Source organism: Syngnathus typhle, linkage group LG16 (genome assembly GCF_033458585.1).
Source record: "Syngnathus typhle isolate RoL2023-S1 ecotype Sweden linkage group LG16, RoL_Styp_1.0, whole genome shotgun sequence".
Lineage (NCBI taxonomy): Eukaryota > Metazoa > Chordata > Actinopteri > Syngnathiformes > Syngnathidae > Syngnathus > Syngnathus typhle.
The window spans coordinates 9,610,920-9,636,380 of record NC_083753.1 but is presented as its reverse complement, the minus strand read 5'-3'; the positions used below and the strand labels follow the sequence as shown (position 1 = coordinate 9,636,380).

At 41.2% G+C, this 25,461-nt stretch overlaps 1 protein-coding gene across 1 annotated transcript in view; it reads left to right on the top strand.

Annotated features, from left to right (window-relative positions):
- Nucleotides 1–8,772: 8,772 nt before the first annotated feature.
- The window catches only part of LOC133169132 (latent-transforming growth factor beta-binding protein 2-like), a 50,697-nt gene continuing 34,008 nt past the window's right edge, over nucleotides 8,773–25,461 (top strand). Inside the window, exons 1-3 of the mRNA XM_061301058.1 lie at nucleotides 8,773–9,434; nucleotides 11,563–11,636; nucleotides 17,901–18,153. Of these exons, the coding sequence (XP_061157042.1) occupies nucleotides 9,133–9,434; nucleotides 11,563–11,636; nucleotides 17,901–18,153 (629 nt within the window). The 5' untranslated portion in view covers nucleotides 8,773–9,132. The remainder of the gene's footprint in view (nucleotides 9,435–11,562; nucleotides 11,637–17,900; nucleotides 18,154–25,461) is intronic.

The following is a 25,461-nucleotide window of genomic DNA, read 5'->3' as shown; positions in this document are numbered from 1 at the left end:
TTCCCAAAGAACCTGTGGGGGGTCACTTTTTGGAGGAAAGGTTCTAAGTTACTGTCATTAACATAAATCAGTGGTGGGAGGAAATACAGTAGAAATTCTTTGTTGCTTTTGGGCATCTCTACTTGAACATTTATTTTTTCCAATGACTTTTATTCCCAACATTTGGAAAAATCTTTTCGTAGTCAAAATTGGTTTATACTTGTAGTATCAAGCGTAGATAAAATGCATTTAATCATTCCAGCCTGCTTCAAAAGAACGTGTCTGTCTTCTCTCCAACAGTATCAGAAGATAATTCTCTCCAGATAGTGACGCTCTTGTAGACTAAAAGCATCCTGTTAGTTTCTGTACAGGGATGAAGTTTGGAAACCGATCACAGCCCAAGAATGTATGGATCCTCGCCCCGCCATGATGACATCATCTGTCGTCATGCAGGAGAGATTCTTTAAGCATTATGAAGGCAGGGTGGTATCCTATCACTTTACTCGGGACTCCCACTCTTTTACCCGCCAAGTTTGAAGCAACTCCCCCAATCCTCCAGCCAGGACAAGGGAGGCCCCCGTACCCCCTGACTTTCCATTTTCCAAACTCTTGTCATTTAAGTACCGCGACCCGTCTCTCAACACCCGCGAGTCCCCGCCGAAATCACCTTATTAGATTATATCCCTCCATGCGCTTTGTTGTGAACATGATTTAAAGTGCGGTCAGAGACGAGCAGAAGCTTACAAGCGGTTTGGGGGGAAAACGGCCTTTTTTTGCGAGGGATTAAGTGTCCCGCAGCTGGTGGCTGCCCCGTATTATAAATGACCTTAGAGGGGAGGCTGATTCATAGCGTTCGAGGTCCTACTGGGAGGTGAAGCCCGATAATACTCGATGTGTCATGAAACATTTCAGGCGATGTGCTGTACTTCCTGTGTGAGGTTTTTAATGTACACTACGGCGTTCTCATGAGTAAACTTCATCATCGGCGTACGATTCAGGCATCTTAGCAGCAAGAACTTCAAGGTTCTTGGTTTATGGCTGTCTTCCTGTCTACTCATTGACTGCAAGTATTCCATTGGCCTTAAAGATGGCAGCTGCAGTTTTAAACATTAAGCGATATAAAATGGGCGGTTGGAGTTACTGGACATCACCGATTCCCAAAGACTATCAGAAGCTTTGAACTCCCTACTGGGTTTATATTCCATGAACTTTAATGTATTCAGGAACCAAGCCATTTGTGATGTATAGACCAGTAGCATTATTTTAAAATAGATTTTACAGCTGACTGCAAGGTCTTTAGGACTGGACTAATAAGTTCTGATCTCTTTGTTCTGCTAAGAACTCAAGCTACAGCATTCTGAATGCGCTGCAGCTGTTTGATGGTCTTCTGAGCTCTTCATGTACAGTTGAGTCCAGCCCGTTTTTTCTTCATGAACCGAACGGGGTCTCATAACACCAGTCATAAACTCTGCCCCAATAGTTAAACAAACCTTAGTGGGAGGTTTGCCAGGTCTACGGATGGAATTGGCCAGTAATGAGCCCGTGTTGGCCCGTTGTCAGGATATAGGCCAATGCGTAAGAGATCCTCACCTGGACTGACTTTGTCTGTCCTCGAACTGGTCTTGCAGGGCCATAAAAAGATGCAAATTGCCCCCAAGTGACCAGTTGGTGAATAGAACCCCTAAAGTCTTGCCAAACTGAGACGCGTTGTATAGCTTTAGTCATCCACATGTCGGGCCATTTGTATATTCCTTCTTTCCAGTTAAAAAGATTTCCACAAATGTATTCACATCTGGCCAGCACATGTCCGAATTTTTTTTTGTGTACTGGTTGGCTATAGACCGTGTTTACGGTCCGAAGCCGCAGATTGGCTTAACCTTTGTCCTCCAGGCTAGCGATTGGAGAATCTATAGGCAAGAGAATGGCATTCTGCGTTTAATTCATCCCAATCGAAAATTGAAAAACGGAATGAATATTGGGGAAAAAAATCACTTTTAGTTTTTGATAATCGCGATAAACTGTGTTTTCAGCTTGATTTCCTTGCAGCTATGTTCTCATGACTTGTATTGATACTCACTGCCGCATGTGATCTGCAGTTAGTCTCAGCATGTTTTCAGAAATTATTTAAATCATAGTCTGGGCCAGGTACAAGCACTTGAGGAGCTAATTTTTCATGTTCCCTACAGGGGATGTGTGGAATTGTTAAAAAAAAATCAGTGGGAAAATACTGGTTTGGCACCTTGGAGGGGTCAAGGCATATTTCATGGGGGGGCGGCAGTGCCCCCGCGGCCCCCTCTAGCTCCGCTGGTGCTCCTGTGACGAAAGTGATCCGGACTTGTCTGCTTCCTCTGTTAACCTCTGATGGGTCATGGCAGGAGTCTCTTCCTGTTTGAGGTGTCAGCTACCAGGCAGGATGATGAGAATACCACGTGGTTGGTCAATGAATCAGACAAAGGTCATTTTTTTTTTCGTGAGCTGACTGAATATTTGTCTTTTTTTTGGCAACCTGTAGTAAAAGAGCTGCCTTCAAAGGTCACCACGGAGAAATCTGTGTGAGACCCGAGCAAACAAAACAACCGTTTTTCTTCTCTTCACTTCATAGTTGTGTTGATGCAATGGTAAAAATGACTCATTTGCCTTGGAAGCGTCTTATGTTCGCTGTGAGCTAAGGATAAGCACCTTGCATAGAGCGTAGAATTGTCAAGATAATTTTGGATTTGACCCTTTTAAATCGAAGCAAACTTTGCTGAACATTTTTATGAGCCTTTTGGGGGAACTGTCTGTGTTTGCCTAATGGTAAATCCATCCCTTAACCTAACCCAAACGTGAACCCGAACTGCTATCCATAATCTGATCTGTAATCCCAAACTGAAACTTTATTATTAATCTTAGTCCAAACCCAACCCACTTCCTCGGATTCTAATTTTTCCAAATCTTCTCAAATCATCACCTTTGAGTACATAAATGCCCCCTTGGCACTCTTTGGGCTAAATTCCGTTTTATGATGATAGAAGACAAAGCTGGGAAGAAGGCCCAAGGGTGACAACGTCCAGCTTTTAGGAAATCATAATAATGACCTCTTCTGTCATCGCCATCAGTCTGGCCGCCTGGTAGGATGTTGAACTTCCTGTACCTCAAGCAGGCCAGCATATTCCGCAGACCTCGATGGATTCCCCCAACATTTGAGGTCGTCCATTCCAGACTTTCATTTTGCGAGTCGGGCCAAAGGCTCCTCCGTCAGGACGGATGCATTTTGTCAGATGTGCAACTTCATCTGTGCGTTGCGGTGGAGATTTTTTTCCATCTTTCCAGTCAAAAACGAGCCAGCAAAATAAGATGACATCAGCATCAAATTTGCCTTGACAGAATTTTTAAATCAGTACAAATATCTTTTAAGTTCTGCATGAGCACCTTAGCCACCTCGACATTTAACAAAGTATGTTAGTAACTCATGGAAATTTTCAAATTCTCACATATTTTTGTTGTCAGGATGTAAATAACATGTTAAAGAGCCTTACGCAACTCCAGGAGCCTGCTTGTGACGAGGAGATCGGACTCCATTCTGTTTAGTTTACTGATTAACGGCGTTCAGGCTGGATCCAGATGTGCTTTGACCTAACGGCACACCATCAACTTTTCTGATCAATGCCGCAGAGATACAGCGCACCATCCCGCTTGCCCAAAAAAAAAAAAAAAAAAAAATTATAATTAAAATAATAAAACATATATATTAAATGTATATATCTTTTTTTTTATTGATATATAAAAAATAACAGGAACATGTGTCATTTCTGACACTTGGCACTTGAGTTGAGCAACACAATCTGTTTATTTTCAAAAGTCCGCTCTTGACAATGGATCAGGGATCAATGTTCAAATATCCAACAGACATTGGTTTGTTTGTGAGTATCAACCCTGTCATTCTAGCCTTCGTCCGTCCCGTTCTAAAATCCCCTGAAGCCGTTCCAAGCGCAAAACCTGCTGCAGAACATAGTGTGTGAGCCAAACTTCTCCAAACATCTAAACATCCCGCACAGAGAGGACATATATCGGGTTCACTCGTGCATGTTTTGATCCAGAATCGCCGCCATTCCTCCCTTTTATCATATCTGAGGGATGACCTTTATGACCTTGATGATATCTCATAGTCAAGCTTATTGTCGTCTTGATACTTCAACTTTTTGGTGTGATTATTAAAATATTTTTTCATCAGACATTTTGATTGTCTGATTTTCTTCTCCTTAAATTCCCGAATGACTCAATTCCACTCGTCGTTGAGTCCTTTCCTTGCCCTATGAGATGTTCTGTGCAACTTTTTAATTTTTTTTTTAAAATAGCTTACGTTTTCATGTGAAGTCATGAGGATCGTCAAGATAAGCTAAGTCACCTCTGCTGGCATTTGAGGCTGTTTAGCAGCATGTCTGTCTGCGGGCTTATTAAAACTTGGCTCCCTAATGAACATTCGCCCTTGAAGCCTGCTGAGCGCTTAGTGCAGCCCAGGAGACGGGGCCCTGGACACACGGGGCCTCTTCCTGCTCCCTATGGAGAGCCGGGGTATAAAAGTCAGCTGTAGCGGCAGGCTGGGGGTCGAGTCATATGAGCACTTTTACATTACATTAAACTGGAATGTTATGAAAAGACAAATAAAACCCACCGATTTGATTTTTTATTTTTTTTTTCTCCAGAGAATATAATGGAAGTTTTCATCTGTTGTTGACATACTGAGTGATTAAAGCCTCACTGCTGCCGCGGGGCTCGTCCATGTTTACCAAATTCGAGTCAGAAAGTGTGCCACCACATTACACTCCCGTATTAGCGTTTGCACGAGAAGGCTGGACAAAGCCTCGGAGGGTTGTGTGGGCTTGTAGACAGCAATGTTGCACAACAAGTAAGGAACACCTCCCTCCAAGGTGCTATTTACAAGCTAGGTAGCAACGGGAGACATCCAAGGACATCGTGACCTAGTTAATGCACTTGAACATCCTATTTTGCATGATATATTATATTATATTATATTATACTATATTATGTTTTATTATGTTTTATTATATGTTATTTTATTATATTATATTATATTATATTATATTATATTATATTATATTATATTATATTATATTATATTATATTATATTATATTATATTATATTATATTATATTATATATACACAAACACGCATACATATATACATTTAATTTGCGCTATTTTTTTTCCCAGGCAGTAAGGATAAGACAGGCTGGCGGTTTGTTCGGACTAAATGGACTATGTGGAAAAGGTTTAATGGATTGAAAAATAACAAATTTATCATGCTTAGTAGGAAGCCGTCGAGGTCAAATTGACCACATGCGGGGGGTTAAATCGCATCATAACTTTCTGGTTGCTCGACCTTCACTGTTAATTGGGGGCAGTGAAGAAGACATTTGCTTCATCTAACCGTAACCGTCGCGCAGAGCACATGATTCTCTGTTTCGCAGCTAACCAAGCATGAGGCCCGTCCGGAGGGACCGGCGCTCATCAAACGTGAGCATGACATGAAACTGAACGCTACATATGTGTAATACCCAGCTTGAAAACACAGCCGGCAATTAGTCAGTCTCGTCGCGCTACACCATACCAAACCGGTGTGCTGTCGGCGTCGGGGTTGCTTGAAGGCACGTGTCATCCGTGAGTCAACCGCTAAATGGTCTTTATGCATCATCTGCTCCACGCGGTAAACACGCGTTACTCAACGGGCTGAACCAGGGATTCGTAAACCTTTTGTGGTTTTCCTGAGCGAGAGTGCGCTTTTAATTGTAAGGAGATTGCAACGATTAAAAAGATTTATGGCAGACTCACTAAAAAGCAAATAGTTGAGGTTTCGACCTGGTCCAGATTCCCAACTGTGCTGTCATTGTGTCTGGAGATAATTAGTGTAAAGAAATGAAATGAGGAGGATATAACACATTTTACAGGTATTGCCTCAAAGAACCGCTTGTCCTTCAAATTGGAAAATTTGGACAACTCACTGGAAAGCCAATACTCAGTACCAGACTTGTTTTTTTTCTTTTTACCTTTCTGCTTATTCATCATAATTTTTTGGGGGGGCTTCTGTGGTAAGATTGGAGGGATGCGGGGTAGTCGCCACGCATATCACTTTCTATCCTCCTGGTAATGCGGAAAATACTTAGGATTCAATTTTCCGTGGCTGTTTCGCTATGCAGGACCAAAGTAAGAAGGGTTCTGGCGAGGCCGTATTACAGTTAGGTCAAAACCGAGAGGGACGCTACACTCGGGGTTCTGGAAAAGTGAGAAGCCAGGTGGATCTATACAAACAGATTTTTGTACAATATTTCTCTTATGATATCTTTGGAAATCAGAGACAGAAGAGTGACGGCGTATTTATTTTATTTATTTTATTTATTTTATTTATTTTATTTATTTTATTTATTTTATTTATTTTATTTATTTTATTTATTTTATTTATTTTATTTATTTTATTTATATATAAGTGGTGATAGATGATTGGAGAAAATGATAGAGATTCAAATGAATGGAGCTGAATTACAGTAACAGCTTCCGTCTTAACATAATGCTTATTCCTCATGGATGTGCTTAAAATAAACATCCTGGGTTACTTACAGCTCCAAACCTGACTTTACATATTTGATTCATAGAGGGATCCACATTTTATGATTCTCCCGCTACATCTTCATGTCATTGGTCTTGCTGCATCAGTGTAAATAATGATGAAGGTCTCCTTCAATATTTGGCATCGGTCACACTCAATGAAATAAAAGTCCATCATTTCAACTTTCACGACCTCTGCCAAAACGAATCCTCCTTCTCCTACCTTTTTCCCTCAGGTCCCGACTGCCGCCTGTTCGGAAACAATGTCGGTATTATGTTCGTTCCTGGACGAGAGGAAAGAGAAGCCGGAGAGAGCTTTGATACGAAAAAAGTAGCTCAAGAAAAGATTGACATTCCTCAGTGGTGCTCACCATTGAAAACCATCACAGAGGCCGATTCAGGCGAATCACTTAAAATTCAGCTCGGTTGACGCTCTTTGCTTAAAAACGAGAGCCCGGTATTCGGCTTTTCGTGATACTCTTTGCCTTTCTAATAGGGACACTTGAACTCTAACCCTTCTCCCATTTGGCGCCGACAGGCCAGTCACTCAAGATGTAAATGGACGCCCGCGTGTCTCTCGGTAAAGGGACATCGTTATCAACTCTGGATCTCGGTCTTTTCAGTCCTGTGACAAAAGATACCAAGCTCTCCCAATCCCTCGCTTGCTTGTTGACTAGTTAACGAAACCCCATTTTATGTGGTTTCCGGCTTCCTCCGGATTGTTTCCCCCTAAACAGATCGTTTATACGCCGCAATCGTAAGCACGGCCATTCCTTGAAGCTGTGTTTGAGTCAAAAAGAGTCATAACAAACAATTGCGGTCAGACTTGGTTTATTATTTTGTGCTTGAAGCGCTCTTCCATATTTTCCTCACAACTTGTAAATCTAGTCGAATGAGTGCACAGTTGGTGGTAAGGAGTGGCCGTAGTCTTGGGCAACTACTGCACGATTTTAAGATACATACAAGCTCCTTCTCTAATTCGATTCTGCTGGGCCGCAAGATTAGCTGTAATCAGCTGTGGCACGCAGCCTCGGTCGCTTTGAAAATATCCGTCGCTCTTTTTGTCTACGTCTTCCAGCGCTGTGTGTTTTGGAGCGCCGTGCTTCGAGTGCGGTCGTGTTGCGCTCAAGCCACAATGGAGGCACGGACTGCGTAAGGAGTTGGTGCCAACTCTCTTGGATTTTTCCGCAAATTGAAAAATCCCCAAGCAAAGTTAAATTCTAACAGCAGAGCTATTAGAACAAATCAACCCGTGAGAAAAATGGTGAGACCTAGCCATTGACTTTTTCCATGTCTTCCTGATGGTGGCACAGTCTCGGTGGAGATTTAATGATGGTGCAGATTTATGTTGTTTCCAAACAGTTGGGGGGGGTTGATGATGCAGCGTGGATGACAAGAGCCCGTGAATGGGACCTCTTACATAACCAGAAGACTTTTCCAAGGTTTCCGACGTTTGAAATGCGAGCTTCATCTACGACATCTGTGTGCCCAAGCAGGCCAAGATGCATGTTTACAATTGTGAATAAACAGCAGCTTTCGGTTTAAAAAAGCTGTAAGCATTTGGCCTTGAAAGAGCTAGTCCCTTCAACGCAGCGTTTCCAATGGTTTTTGAGCCAAGGCACATTATTTTACATTGGAAAAATCGCACAGACTATCAAAAAAGAAGGCAAAAAAAAAAAATGCGTTTGTCATGTAATCCAATGGTTTATGTAAAGGGTGAATTTTAACAAACGCCATCTAGTGGCGGAGTAATGAATTGTTTCGCCTGTAAGCATGTCAAAACCATTATTTCTAAATAAATTATTTTTATGATGACATATTTTGTGATTAATCAACTCAAAATGATGCGGGGGCTTCCTCCATAATTTTAAGGTAAATAATAATAAATAAATAAATATATAATAGATACATAACTTTTACAAAAAGAAACACATTTTTTACGAAGTTGTATATATATATTTTTAGATAAAGTCATTATATTTCGTTATTCAAGTCAACGTGTGAATATATATATATTTAAAAATTTTATTCTTAAAATCTTATGCCATTATTTTTGCGGAAATACACTTTTTAAAAAATAGGTCAATATTCTTAGCTGGCTTTCAAGCGCAGTCGCGTGGAGTGGGAGCAACAATATGGCGCACTGTTTCTTCCCGGTGACTCCTGAGGCGAGGAGGTGGTGATATTCATGGGGGCGCCGCTCACACACACACACACCCCCACACGCACAAACACACGCACATGGTTTCTCCTCTGCGTCTCTCACTCACATTTGGAGCTCAGCCTCAGCAGCTCGCTGCTCTTTCTGGCGCCTCACTGAAGGAGTAAAGAAGGACAATGTTTCTCTGAGTTTTTTTTCCATCATCGTTTTGAGGACATTGCAAGTTTTACCTGGTCATTATGAGGAGGAACCCACTTAAAAAAAGAAATAATGACGTCTAAGACAACTTGAGAAGCAGAGTCTTGGACTTCTTTTTCTTTACTCTTTTTGTCATAGTAGATCTTAAGTTGAGTTGCAGGGACATTTTTGGGTATTATTCGGAAACAAAATGGAGCGAATCCGTTTGGTTGTTGTGGTGCTTTTGGCCGTGGCAGCGCTTGTTCACGGAGGTGGTGATGGCCACACGGACACCTTGACAGGTGGGAAGAGAAGAGGTCCAAGTGCCGGGCTGATGGAAGGTGCTGAAAGAAGCCTATCGGAGACCACCCACACCCGGGGGGATGACGGGCTCCCGTCAAAGGCTGTCCCGATCAGGAGCGCTCGACACCCCCGCAGCGTGACCCCCCCGCAGCCCAGAACCAGAGTGAACCGTCGGCAGAACAGCAAGTCCAGCACCAGGAGACTTGTCGGGTAAGAGAATTGCATATGTTCACGTTTCATGAATGTATTTCAAATGAGATGCATCCTGCTCAAGTCACATTTATTTTTATTTTTTTATAATTTACATATAAAATCACTTTTGCTTATTGAAATGAGGTGCAATTTAATCAGTTTCAACAACCCCCCCCAAAAAAGATATATATTCTACAAAACCACGCACACACAAAAACACAAAACAAGTGGCAGGTTCCAAGTTCGCAGTCCTGGTATTAACAGTTTTTTTTTTGTACACTTAACAACTCAGTATGTTTTCAATCATTTCTCTTTTTAGTGTAATAGCACCCTTAACCTCTAGAGGGCAGTGTACAATCTACCTGGAGACTGCAAATTAAAAACAAGCACAGGAAGTTACCTACCTAGCCTAGATCTTTTTTAAATTGGACCTCACCTACTTTTTCATTTTTTTACGAGATATCCATTGATTTATTATCCAAACTTTTTAAGGTAGGTTTACCAATTTTGAAAAAAAAAAAGGATGTTCTCAGCATAAACTAGATTTTGGAACATATCCAAATAAAGAAATAGAGCACTGCATTATTAAAAAAAAAAGAAAAACGGGATAAAACGCAACGAACGAGAACATGTTTTTGGTAAAGCATGCAATTTCTCTACTTTGGGACAAGCAGGAAGTCAAGTGTGTGTGTTCTGGCTGCTGTTTGGCCGTCTCCCCTCCAGCCTCACTTGGTGGTGGGTGTGCGCTGCAGCTGGCTTGCTTACTAGCTTCTCTTTGATAAAGCAGTGTGGGAGGAAAAAAAAAAAAGTGAATGCCCCTAAACACAACATGTGGGGCAACATTTAGTATCCTGTAGGACGAAAAAAAAAAAAAATCTGCTGGGCAATCGGAACCACCTGTTTTGTCCAATGAGTCCCTTTTTCTTGTTGTCTTTCTCCATCAAACTCTCCAACAAGAAGATGGCTTGTTTCCATATTAAAGCGCTTTTCTTTTTGTCTAATGAACCCTCCATGCATCCAGTTCTGTTTGTTCCATAGGGACAAAGCATGATACTCGCCCATGCTGCGAGGGGAGCGGGGGGGTGGGGGGGGTGGGGTGGGGGGGGTTGTTTACATAATGATCAGATGGGGGATTTGAATGGCTGCCCTTGAATTGCACACACTGAAGTAAAAGATCCCCTTCAGGATTTTGCTTCTCAATCCAGCTAATTTAAAAGAGATCTTTTTAAATCTGCCAACGATGTAATAAATGAATCGTGAATTTGAACACGTTGATTCATTCAACTTCACATGACTCAATGTTTTTTTTTTTTCTGGATGCGTTTCCATTCAAAACGATCGCCTGCAGCTTTTTTTTTTTTTCCCCCTCCACTTTCCACTTTCGCACTGACTCACGACTCCTGTTTTGTGAAACCGAAACACGACTCCTTGATTTTACTCACTCTTAGTAAACAAACGTCAAGGTGTTAACAAGCTGATTTATCGCAAACTGCGCTATCCAAGTGTCCATTCCGTGAGTATATCATGTGATGGAATCTGTATGCGCCGACTGATGACTTTGGCGTGTTTGATTTACGTCAATGGAGGAGCGCTGCCAAAGGGCCTAAACAACTACTATGTTATCTCCGTGGCGCCTCAGCTTAATGAGTCAAATCCAAGCGAGGTTGAGAAGTCAATCCGAGTCGTCTTTTCCCAAATCCCCATGACTCAGATATGCATTTATCTTTATCACATCCATGCCAGCCCAAAATTTTTTCTTTAAACATCTCATTTGCTCGATAATTTATTTATCAAGGATGCGGGATGCTTTTCAAGTCCCGAGTGTCTCGGATAATCCCTTCAAGGTTCAAATAACCCCTCACTTGTTTTGACTGTGGACTCTCACATGAGGGTAAAAGGGATCCACGCTCAGATCGAGTTTCCCGACCCTCCCCTGATTTTCGTCTTATTGCTTTAAATTCTATTAAATCGTATTCTCCAAGGTGTCGTGTCATTATCGATCGGCCACCCCCGTCAGAATGATCCGAACCTAAAACATGAAATCAGATCGGGTTTGTCACGCGAAGGGCTGAGGAGATACTCACGCATATCGTTAGCGCTTTATGAGCTGTCGGTATCTTGTCTTAGCATGCTTCCCTCTGTGCAGGCCGAACGTGTGCGGCGGTCAACAATGCTGCTCCGGCTGGGCCGTGGCACCGGGAACCAACCGCTGCATCAAACGTAAGCCCAACTACCACAATAATACACATTTAGTTTTTTAATACTTTGCCACGATATCTTTGCAAAGTCTGCATTTTTGCAACAACTCATATTAGGTGTTCCTAATTTTGTGCTGTAACTCTTCCCACTTTGTAAACAGATTTTTGTTTTGGTCACTGTGGATAAAAAAACACATTACATTTCAGGTTTCTATGTGTCATTGTAATCACATGTTTTTGGGGAACTTTTATTTTTACATTTTACAAGCCAACTTTGTTTACAAGGCTCGATCTACGGTATCGTCACTTGTTTACTGCTTTCTCTCTCTCACATAACCCAACAAGGAGATTACACAACAAACTGATTGGCCCCAGCCGCCTCCTAGTTAGATCCACTTCCTTCTTTCCTGATTTTTTTTTCCCCCGACTCAATTTCCCGCTAAAGGCACACTTAGCGAGGCGTTAATTACGTTTAACGTCAGGCTGCGGTGGTCCGAATAAAAGTGTATGTACTTTAAATTTGCCAAAATAGCTCCGGACCACGAAGGCATCGCTATCATCAGCAAAGTGAAGCCCCCTCGGCTGACGAGCTGCCAACACTTTGCTCCCCTAGGCTGGAAAGATAAAAAAAGAAAAAATGGTTATCATCCAACTGTCCTCGCTTTAAGGTGCCTTATTATGCATTGGCAGCGGGAGCAAACTTCTCACTCTGAGGGGGTAAACTTGTTGGCTGGGAGAGAAATATGAAAACATAGCAGGGTTGAGCTATGTCGAGGAAATTCCCGCTGAAGGGATTGTAATATTAAAAGTGTCAGCTTCGGGATTTTCTTAAGAGACCGGATTGGGTGTCGTGGGTTAACAGAACCTTATTGTTCAATTTAGTTGAGCTCAGAGCAAATATATGACTGGGATTGGACCACTCTCTTAAATACTCTCCGTCCAGAGACGAAATTCTGATCATTGGTCTGCAAATGATCATAATAATAATGGATTGCTACTTTGATCCATTACAACAAACAGAACATTCCTCCTACTATTTATTTTCTCTCCAGTTTGGTGGAACTGAGAAAATTCAATGTGGTGGCCAAAGAGCAAATGCATTGGTTGGGTAAAGTGAGGACATGTGCAGGCTTGGCTGGAGTGCATCTTAAAATTGGATGAGATGAATGTAATGTGTTGTTTTGGTGTCAGGAGGACTTAGTGTATAGAAAGCTCCACTGTCACTTTATCCACATCTGCAGTTTTTGTTAGCGAGCTGAGGGACTCATATTTTAGCCTCACCCATTCGTAGCCCGCCAGTTGTTCTGCATCAGTTAGCTGCAGCTGGCCGTTAAAATTAGCGTCAATGTAAGAATATTAAGAGAGCTTTTTTTCAAAATAACGCAAAGGGAATATGTTCATCGAGCTAAATGCTAAAGCGATAAAGCGTGCGGGGTTCAACAGTGGTTTGAATTGAGAAGAATGGCCACAGAAACCTGTTTACAAAACCGTAAGCTACTTAGCGGTGGAATTAAAATGAGAATTGAATTGCTGACATGTTTTGGGTCTGTATGGGCTAATCCTCAATTAGATCTTGTAGGTCAATTTGGAATTAGTTTTGGTTGGCATGATTTTTTTTTTTTTTCAAGAGGAGAGTGACGCTATTGTGTTGTTTTCTAATTTTTCCATTTTGATTTAAATGGTAGTTTTAAAAAAATGTTTGGCTAAGCAGCGTTGCCCCAACTAGCTTTCTTAGCTAGCATGCTAGGAAGGTCATTTAAATTATTGACCTGATTCTTCACCAGGTACACTTTTCAAGCCTTCGCACCACAATTGAGTTTATATCACATGGTATCAAGCTGGAAGGCGAACAATTCCGAACCGATTTATAGCCACCGCCGGTCTTGCAGAGTGCAGATGACGAGTTGCATCATTGATATAAAACTGATGTCAGGATCTTGACTAGACCGTGAGTGAAACACGATCGAAGGTTTCAGAGTTTCTTTCAACTTTTTCCGCTTGGCTTGATGCCGGGCCCCATTTTTAAAAGCCTTTTGCTCACTCCAGCTATGAATCATTTCATTTCAAACATAAATTGTTACGTAAATCGTTGCGTGTTTCTTTACATGGATGAACTATGTTTTCTAATGTGTCTAAATAAAAAAAAATTCAGTTGTTAATCATCATCATTTATCACGCCCGACGCCGTGACATTTTTCCCCCCCCTTCGAGCCGTTTGGCGTTGATTGATAAGATAATTTAACAAGCATTGTAACACACAATTTAGACTTCTCAAATTCCCTTTGGAATTTGGAAAGCAACAGAACTTGCTCATTGTTGTCTTGAACATGTGTGAAACAGCTGGGCAAGTATCAAGGACATACAATACATCTGTTTTCGAATCTTTTAAATGTGCATTGAAAAATGTTGGCGCGCTATTAGAAACAAACCATCATCCTCGGCTCCAATATCCCCCCAAAATATTATTTCTGCTTATATTGTGTAAAAGAAAGGAAGTGACTACATTGGGGTCAACTCATCACTTACAATCAAGCATGTATTGGAGCAATTTTTTATTCTATTTGTTTGCCTTGCAAGAATTTATCTGCAACGTTGGTCATTTACATTGATAAAATGTGTGCAGCTGGAGGCCGTGAGAAGCTAAAGAAAATCAAACAAAAGCCAGCAAATAAATCGCATTTCAACAGTTAACTGTAGATTACGGGACAAGAATGTGAAATGTACTTGTCACGTCGTTTTTTGTTGTTGTTGGTTTGTTAGTTGGCAGGATTGTGACAAAAACGACTAAGTGATTTGCCTAAAAAGGGAATTCTACCATATGTGCTATTTGTTTCCCATTTTTCTAAATGTGTGCAATTTATCCCTTTTTTTGCTTCTTGATTTTGTATAGTTAATTTTGTTCAGCCATCTGGGTGATTTCTAATGTTTTTTTTAATTTTCTGTTTAATATAAATTAATTCATTTATTTTATGTAGGACACGACAAAAATCAGACTCATTTAATTTTGCTACAAATTCATTATTTTCGACATTTTTCTTTAAGCCTTGAGAATACACATCAGGGGTCATCCAAGGTCGCAAATGTTTGCCATTTGTTCAAAAATTCCTTGCGACACGAAAAATCCTCAGAACTTCAAAATATGACCTGACGTGAACCGTACAATGGTGGAATCCATTTCGTTGCATCCACAACAACCAAGAAGTATGAAAGAAGTTTGTTTTCAAAGGCGTCATTACACATGAGTGGCAGCTTTATGTTTTACAAGAACAGGAGGAGCTTTTTAAAATGCCTTTTAGTTTGTGATTGAACTGAACTCTCAAATTAGAGTTCTGCAGACAGCCACAAACCCCTCCTTGGCTTTTATATGTATCGAGGGAGAGGGGGGGGGGAGTTCACACTCCCCTGTGGCAGCCTCGTGGAGAGTTATGAGCCATTAGGCAGAGCCTGTAATCCATACACACGCCATCCTTCTCCAAAACTATCATTAACATTGAAGCCGGACAACCTGTTCTCACTTTGTCTTCCCCAAAAGCAGGAGTGCTGCTTTCGCCACTCCAGCTGCTTGGCCTGTTTGAAGCCTCCACTTGCGCCACATGTTTCTTTAATTGCTACCATTGTTGAAAATGGAGCCAAAAGAAGGAATACTCAAATGTCTGGACCTGTATTGGATGTAATTGTCTTTTTTTGGGGGGTTGTTTATTTTTTGTGCATCTTCAGATGATCATCCTTGAGGATTTTTTTTTTAAATTTATTTTATTATTTATTAGTAGGGGATTTTACCATTGTGCCTGTAATTATATTTAGACACTCGACTTGGGATGAATTAATGCCTCCCTCAATTAGGAGTCTTTTATCATAAGAAAAAAAATCATTGATGGAATTTTCTATTGTTCTGAAGCCTGAAAACAGTCTCATGCGTAGAAAAAAAAATCTCGGGTAATAAATTTGAAAAATTAAAACAATTTAAATTGACAAAGATTAAACTCCACTTTGCCCTTTCATAAATTGTAATATCCCACAGACATTGTTTAAAATTGTTCCATAAATACCTCCTCCCATCTGGCATTCAATAACTTCCCTCATCCATTTATTGTGTTTGAATACTTCTGAATTAAGGCAAACTGGAAATTATAAATAGTTTGGCGTGGTGGGTTTGACTACCATCAATCTGAACGTACACAGAGTCAAGGGTCGACTGTAGGTTAGCAAAATCCCCCAATGAGCCGAGGGTGGTGTGGAGAATTAAAAGCTCCAGCTTCCGTATTAAACCGAAAGACTTGATTCCGAAATGCGCATAGTATGCGACGGAGGCGCTCTAATCCGCTGAAACGCGAGCCGTGTAAGATTTACCGCAAAGAGAAAATACAAGATCATTTGTCATGCTCCCGTCTGTTTTATATTAGAACAATAGAGAAGCTTTAAAGTCGATGCCGTTTTGCTTGAGGACAGCGACGTCAGGTTTTGGCAAGCATAGCACTGGACCGGCAACCATGTGGAAGTCAAATGTTGGAAAGAGATTAAATGTCACTTGAAATCATTAGCAAAATCGTTTTATGAAATTCTCAATAGAATATACTATATATATTTTTTTTATAAATTAACACTTGGCTTGCTTCATGGGACGTATCAGGTTCTGCGGGTTGTCTTCGCGGGAGGTTCGTCTATCTATTTCTTTTTTTTCTATTGGAGTCTAGCCAAGAAGATTTGTGGTGAAAAGAAAACTACACCCACTTAGTCTGTCTGAAAATTATTTATTTATGACAAATAATTATAATCTGAGTGGAAACGCCAAGTCCATATTATTGTGTGTTTTATTGCTAATTCAGCCGCATCAGCATGTTTGTTTGGGCTGTCCCAATCTGCCAACACCAATCTTAATCGTCTTTTCAGATGACCGGATTTGGACACAAGCACCCAAAACTTGGCCACACCGCCTTCCCTAATCATTAAAGGCGAAGCGGCAATGTTAGGAATGTCTGCCATTTCTTCTCATTTATTTCCGACAGATTCTGTTTTTATGACGCTGGCTGTTCGTATTTGTGAAATGGTTGGAATGCTAGGCAATTAGTTTTAATGATGTGCAAGACAAATCTGCACGACAGCAATTACTGTGACAATGCGCTCACCGGGCCAGAGGCAAAGCCCGCCGAAGACGGGCATCAACACCGAGAAGCTTCATGTGGGGCGCAATGTTGGAGTTTCTGTGACAATGTTGTTACTAGAAAACTGGCCTTTCACACATCACCAAAAACACACATAAACAGCTTAGATATGGTCGGGGATCTCCAGAACGTCACTTTGGCTTCTGTGTTCCTCCTCAAAACTTGACATGAAGCTGGCACATAGCCAAGCCATACAATCTGGATGATGTATCGACCTCCTTGCCAGACAGAGTCAGGGCATTCCCATTTTATCCCATGATGGAAAATTCCCATCACCACAACCGAGCCGCACCGCCCTATGTAGGTGTACGACTCATCAGCGAAAAAACCAGTCTGACTTTTCCCAACAGTCGTTAAATGTTTGATACGAATCCGCCGCAAAACTCGAGAGAGTGTGATATTCAATCCTCACTTTGTTAGCTTTTGTCCTCATGTCACACCGTGACTCGCGCATAATAGGGCTGCTCTTCCGATTACCATTCATGGCGAGGAAACCGAAACGCAGACTTTTAGTTTGGATAAGTACATTTCACGTAAGAGGGGGGCCTGTCTCAAATCCAGAAGCTGTGCTCGTGTTTCGTGTTCACAGCGTCTATGTCAATAGCATTCCATCGGCGTGTTGACAGAGTGCCGCTCTTTACTTTGCGACCTGATTTACCGTTAAAAGGACAATGTCGTCAATCCCCTTCGAGCATCCTCTATTAAAAAGCTATGTGTCGCAAAATGGAGAGACTGTTGACATAAATGGCATGCCGCCGGGATTTCGATGCTTGAAGTAGCTGTCGTGTGACGGGAGGATGTGGAAGTGGGTCGGCCCACTGACACAGATTGTTTTTCCATGACCGCGACGTGACCCTCGGTACAATGTGTTCGCCGACGTTTAATAAATATTACGCGGCAGTTTATCATCGAGGTGAGGTTTGTTTTTTAAATAAAAGCTGCACTTGTACGTAATGTCTGCGAAGTGTCAGATATTTTTAGATTCTTTTTTTTGTGTTCTCTTAATATGACCTGAATTGAACATGACAGCTTCCCCAATGCTACATAAAAGCGAAGCTAACGGCAACAACTGAGGACAGGCAATAAGTTCTAAAAATAAAACTCGATCTGTGTTTTCTCTTCAGCCGACTGCCAGCCGCCCTGCCAGAACCGCGGCTCCTGCAGCCGGCCGCATACCTGCGTGTGCCGCTCAGGTTTCCAGGGGTCCCGTTGTGAGGAGGTGGCCCCCGAGCAGGTGTACATCCACGACAGAGGGTCTCTGAGGCGCGTGCAGCCGGGCAGCAACCCTTTCCACAGAGACCAACCACGAAGACGCCAAGAAAGCACTAAGGTCCAGACCCCGAGACCTGCGACCACCAGGCAACCAGTCCGCTCTGCGTAAGTAATCCAGCCCCACCCCCCCCCCCCCTCCCTCACCTGTCGCAAGACAACCTCAATCAACAGGCCAAATAATTTATCTGAAATTCAAAAATCCCCAGAGTAGTTTTTTCAAAGTACCTTAACGGTCATACGGGGAGGCCGGCTAAAAAAAAAAGAAGATATGACCCACGAGATTACAACATTTTTTAACTTTCTTGGACAAACAGTCGCAGTTTAATTACATGCCCGTGTTTACATGAGCAATAAATCCTTCCAGATGAGTCGATTCAACTCCTAATCTTTGATATACTCGTTGTAAAACAAATGTCAAGACCGATAAGAATTTGCTTCCATACTTGAGGTATTAAGGTAAAGCCCTAAGCTGTGGAAACTTAACACGGTTTACTAGACGCAAGTATCAAACGGACTATTTTCTATGAAAATAGCCTTGGGGCAATTATATTTTCGTAGTGTTTGACATTTGCCGTTTTTCTTCCCGATTTTCGAATGACTGCAACCCGTCCAACTTGTAATTGCCCCGATGAACATGTCGTTTCAGTTAATTCTCCAAAGACTGCTAATCAGACAGGCCTAATAGTTTCTTGGCTTATATGCGTGTGACTGTTTTAAGTTCCGTCTGCTTAGAAATAACCTTTTGGGTTGATTAATCGTTCGATCATGGATACAAACGTATTATTTATCTGGGATGTTGAGCTATTTTTCTAACAAACGCTTTCTGGGAAAATGTTAATAGTTTATTGTTGTTTACAGCAGGCATTCGTCAAATAGATTTTGGAAAAATTCCTATTTCGATTCGCAGGGAATCAAGTCAGTGGACTGTGTTTTATCCCACAACGGCGCAGACGCCCATTTTTTTTACAAAAATGCCAAATTAAAGGAAACTCCACCCACTCAAAAAATGAAAATAGGGCCCATTGAGTGTTTGCCAAAGTTGAAGTGTCTTCCCGGCTTCACTGCGGTCATGTTTGTGGTATCTGTGATCAATTTGAGTTTTGGCAGCTGTTTGATAGAATAATCTCACGTATCCAAAATGGTTATCTTCGAGCCATAATAAATCTAATTGCTCCTCGGTGAAGATCGCACAGTTGCCACGTCTATTCCTCTTTGTTCTTGAGTATTTCTGCTTCCTGACTCACAGTTGTGGGCCAAAGGAAAAAAAGTGTTGCTGAGTCACGCGTGCCCTCAAAGTGACTGTTCCCCCTCTTGATAACTCCGTGAAAGCTGACTAACTACTAAGAAGTGCGGTTAGGCCAGAGATGAGACATTTCCCCTCTTCCGGAATTCACCATTTCCCAGCATGCAGCTTAAGCTAATTATTAGACGCGGTTTTTTTTGCTCTTAACATGACAGATGGAATATCTGCCAACATTTATTTCTCATCCTGCACCTTCCAGCAATCTTTGAGATAAATTGACGTTTCATATATCTGATTGATGTTTCGTTGCTCCAAAGCCAAGAAAGCACAAGTAACATGAAGTCATGGAGCGAGATAGGGAGACAAAACCATTGCCCAGTCTCAGTATTTGGATTAAGGAGTAGGGAGGACTGACGTTGCTTCAAAAATATCTTTTTTTTTTTTTCTTACCTAAATGCCCAGGGAGTAAATTCCTTCCCATATGTGCAGCTACTTTCCTTCCAGTTTGGTCCTACTAGCGAGGGTGTCAGGTACTAAATAAGTCTGCCTTGGATCACGTTTGACTTTTTATGTCAGCAGCACCCTTTTTATTGACCTCACTTGTCAAGTGGCGCCATTGTAGAATATAAAAACAGTTTGGGAAAGGAATTAGACAAACGCCGGGGAAGAGAAAACATTTGCATAAAAAAATTGAAACGCAATAACCACGGTGATAATAAATTGGTCAGGATCGCAACTCGGTCTTTTATTTTCATTTATTGTATTCATCATTTATAGTGATGACCTTAAATATAATGGTTTTCACATTCCATTGGGCTTCCATATAAAACATAACTAAGGTTGTTACGGTGAATGATCTGACCCATTACCACATCATTATAAGCGCTCAATAGTCATCGCAAGGCACCAGACCAACATCTACTCGTTTTTAGCCTTGGTGCTTCCAAATATGTCATTTGGTTGCACCCCTGTGCAAAATATTTGGTGACTTCAATTTTTATTTTTTACTGCATCAAATCCGAGAATGACTTTGTCATTATTTAAGTTCCCAGAGGATTTATTTCAATTAATAGTTCAGATATTGAGTTGTGTGGACACTTGGACTGGAAGTCTTCAGTCTCAGAGGCTTAGCATAAAGTCATCAGTTATTACTTCAGTTTTTTTTTTCGTCTGTAAGTCTACCTGTGAACTCTTTGTCAGTGCAGCCGCAGTCCATCTTTTCCTTTCCAGCTTGGACTTGAAAGTCTTAACATATGTTAAACTCCGAGACACGGGAACAACCCGTCACCCTTTTTCAACCGAGTTTTTGTGACCCCTTTCAACTATGAATATCAAATGCCTCAACAGCATCTGCTTGGGGACTATAAATTGTCGATTTTAATGAAAGATAAAAGAAAAAATCGCATAGCTGTTTCCTCACCTGAATTGTGACGCGTTAATACATTTCACTGTGACATCGGCCGTTTCCTGGAAGTCCGACACGCAACTATCACTATGACATCCTATAGATCGCAGATGGTCGCGGTAGGAAGGTCAAGGTCAATGATAAACTCCCCTGACTGAGCTGGAATGGCGATAACATATAAATCACCTTCTCCATTGAGGCCCGAGCTCATATCACCTCCATGACATCAGTCTGCAGGAAACAGAACGGGGCAGAGCAGGATGTGTGTGCAGCATGTACATCATCCCCGCTAAGGTCATATTGCTCTCGTAGTCGGACTGAAGAAAATACCTGGACGCTTAATGTAGCTCAGTAAGTCCAACTATTGGCATGTGTGACTGGCAGGATTCAAGAAGTTAACTTACTGCTCACTGAACGGCTTTGTTTTTCCTGCAGTAAAGCAATTTAATGCAATCCAGCCGTTCGCTATATTGGCTCGTAAAAAAAAAGAAAAAAGCTCACACAGTAAAACACCGGCGGGGGAAAGTATGTAATAAGCCTGATGTAAACAGTAGTCACAATTCCAGGACATTTTTGGGTATGCCCGTTCCTGAGATTGTACAGTTTCAGTTTCTGCAAAAAAAAAAAAAAAAATGCTTTGAAAGTCTCGGAAAAACTGTTTTACTTTTTTTTTTCTTGGCTTTTCATGTACCGTATTTTCCGGACTATAAGGCGCATTTAAAAACCTGAAATGTTCTCAAAAGCCGACAGTGCGCCTTATAGTCCGGTGCTCCTTATATGAGGACAAAGTTTTAAAATGTTCAGGCGCACTTCATTGAAGGTGCGCCTTATAGTCCGGTGCACCTTATAGTCCGGAAAATACGGTAGTAGCTGCGACACCAATTCCCAAAGATTGATCACCATCATAATGCGCAAAGCCTACACATCAAGTCCAACGGTTCATTCTAAATCCAAAACAAAGTTTGGAAACCTCAGTTGTTCCATTTCTTTTCCTCTCCCAATCAATCATGTATGACTTCTCCACGACACATTTCAGGCTCATCCAAATCAGGATAGTTCAACCCTGACAGTGGTCTCGTCTTCTGTCCGTCATTCTCGTCTTTGATCCGTCCGTGTTTTAGTTATTTTTAGAACACAGTCTTTACGATGATGACGAATTAACAACCGGGAACAAATAAGAGACGAATGACCCTCAACAGCGTGATATGACCACGCCGAGTATGCAATGACGACCAAGGCGGCGGAGCGCTTGTGTGTGGCTTGTTGACTTTAGACTTTAGCACGTAACCACACAGCCATTTCTCAGAGGAAACTGTGGTCATAGTGGGAGTTCTCCTTGTTAATCATGGATCACTGCTTGCTTTCACTCCCATTACAGAAAAACCACACCAACTGCAGCAGTGGCACAAACCGCTGTCAAAATCCTATCGGTGACCTCGGCACCTGTATGGAAATATAATCACTTATTATCAAATATGTCAAAGCGCAACTAAAAAGTTTCTCCAGTAGTTCTGGATGAAAGAGCTGAAGGATGATTGCCAATCAATCATGGAAAATGTAGGTGACACTTTTAAAAAATAGATCTCTGTCCTCCGAGTGTTGTTTTTGTCTAGCGCCGGCACAAGGGAAGTGGTTTCGACTTCGCTCGCTATATATATTGCTTGACATGTGTAACATATGTGCCGAAGACAGTCTAAATGTACTGTGGACTGAATTTCACTCCGTTTAAAGCGGGCAATATTGACTCAGTTGGGCCAGGAAAAGTAGCTGTGTTTCTGTCTAAAAATACAGAGCTAAATGAGTCCCATGAGTGTTTGGCTTCCTGCTAGGCCAGGGGGAACAAAGGACCATAGAGAATTTAGCACTCAGCGTGGGACAGATATGTCTTTCACTCGCGCATTCAATTTCTCTAAAGCCTTGTCTGCAACACGCTCGCCGGGCAACAGTTGGCCCACTTTCGAGCAAATCGGTGAAGAGGACTAATCGTTTCTAGTATCAGATGGAGGAATCGCTGTGTAAAAAAAAAAAATTCAAAACTTCCATCCAGTCTGACATGTGACACTCATAAAAATAACTGAGTCAGCAGATCTGACCTGTCCTGACTGATCAGAGTCAAGAGAACGTCGAGGATCGAATTACATCTGGGTTCACAAATGTCTCCAGACGTTATGATTGTAACCCCTGAACCGCAGCAACCGCGCCACTCCGCTTCCATCCAGGATCAAACCTCTCTGGATTTGTTATGTCTTTGGCGCCCTCGGAGACAAAAAAGGAACTGTTTACCCCAATACAGTTGTGTGTTATGTTCATGTCGAAATCTATTATATTCCGTGTAGTCAGTCATCCAGGTCGTTGCAATCCTCAAAAGTTGAACTGAAGGCGACTTGAACTTTTGTGTTGAATCCAAAACCGCAGACGCTTTCAACAGAATCCAAAAAGTCCAGTTATCTCGGATTCAACATTTGTAAATTGATCACATAAATAATACTATTATAATTATTTCATCTGCTAATTCGTCAATGTGTCACGTCCAGCTAATATACTTTCCTGAAGTTCTTTCTCAATAACTTTTCTGCTTGACTCGACCCATTTATATTGGGAGACCTTATCCAACCCGAAGCCACAGTAATTCATTTCACCCAGGATCTGGCTGCTACTAGCGGGATTCTTGGAAGGTTGTCCAGACACAGAACATGATTTAATCCAGTCTAAATGGCGGGTGCGATAAGCCTCTAGACACACCCAGATTTTCACTTGGGGAAATATTCTTCCAGGACCCGCAATTATCTAAGTCATAATGACTTGAGATGTTATCAGAAAAAAAAGACCTTAATTGCTCACCGATGTTTGGCCTTATCCATTTACGTGTTTTAAAAGAAAGTGTCAGTGTGTTATTCATTTGAAACTACTGGCACTACCTTTAAGAAATGTCATTTCCAAGGAGTGTTCGTTTCAAACAAAGCACTTCGTTCGTTGCATAACACAGCCATCAGCTTTAGTTCAGCCAAAAATGTATAGTCAATAATAAAAACATGTTTGATACAAAATTTCAAAGGTAACATTTTAGTTTTGGCATCCGTAGCATCCACCTAACTTGCCTATGCTAACAAATTTTTCTTTTTAATGGTTTTAACATAAAGTTGAAACACTTGGAGTGTTTAGCATAGCGAAGCTTGAAATATAAAGTGGAAGTTTACTACCAGATATTAAACTTGTAGAAAAGCTATAATTTTAACTTTACTATGACAGGAGCAGTCGCAGAGTTATTTTTGTATCGCCAATTAGCATAAAGTCTGCCACTGTCGTTTTTATTTTACACGAGCTTGTTGCCAAGAGAAACGCTCAACAACAGCCGAATGTAAAATTCCCCGGGGTCGGATATTATATTTAATGGCACAAGCTGGGAATCAAACCTCAGGATTTTATTGAAAGAATGACATGAGGCCTCGGTGGCAAACGATGAGTGCTGCCTGAAGCCTGAGAAATAAAAAGTGTGACCACAATTGGTTTTTGCTGCGGTGCTTTGCCTTACGCGTATAAAAAAAAAAAGGATTAATTTATTTTCCTCAACCCGCCGAGACTTCTTTCACCTCTTAAAATATACCGAGACTGCTAAGACAAACCAAATTCCAAGACTAAAAGTCTTTTGATTGTGGCCTCTGTGCGCTATATCAACAATTTAAAAGTAAACATATCTTTTCAACGTAAAAGCAAATAGATTTGAAATACCGTAATTAATCCTTTAGCGCTTATCAGATGTAAACGCTGTAAAAACTTGTTACTAAATGAAATTCTGCACGCTCCATGTCATACTTGGCAAGGACGATCTGAAACTACGATAGCATCTAAGCTAATCTGGAATGTTTGCACTTTCCCCGACACAGTTTGTAGTTGATGTTTTCGACGGGGATTTGTAACACTGCTCGGTTTAGGAAAGCAAAACACGAACAAGTGTGTATTTATGTCTTGGACTTCTTAAATTCCATCTCCCGGGATTATCAGTGAAGGCTTTCAGTCATCCAGGTCATAGATACAGGTATCTGAGAAAGGTAGACTAAAGTCCAAGTGAATTTTTTTTAGAGATCATCAACGGCATTTCACAAGACGTCTTTGTTTTATACAAATGGTGAGGATTGAGGAGATGCAGTTGGTTCCAGGTTGATGATGTCATCGGACATGTTGCCGTTCCAACTGTAGATTTTTGGATTTCCTTGATGAAGTCAAACAGAGGCCCATTAGTCGTGTAGTAGTTCACGTAGCTGACTCAATAGCCCACTTCATAAACTTCTTCCATTTTAGTGGCAATATTTAAGAATAAATAAAAAACAAATAAAAAAATTGAGAAATGAAAAAATGTAAAATAAAAATAAATAAATAGCTGATGTAACGACACAAAGGAAATGGAAACCTGTTATGAGATAATGTGTTCTACATTTGATATTTTTGAATCGCTTACAAAGCTCTCTTGTCAGCACCCCGATCCGTTCTTAAATCAGCCCTTTTTTTGCTAAAAAATATTTTTGTACCGCTTGATCGAAGTAGTACAAAGTTTTCATTGTTTTCAGCTGCACAATTTTTATATTTGCTACTCCCCCCCCAGTCAGACTGATGATCATCGTATTTGGCGTCGCGGCTATGAAATGAACTTTAATGCGTTTACCCAAGTGAGATGAAAACTTTGATTTACACTTGTAATGATGGTCATTTACTTTCCCATTTTCCAAGTAGCCTTTAAATGACTCGAATTTCATACAGCTTTCATATA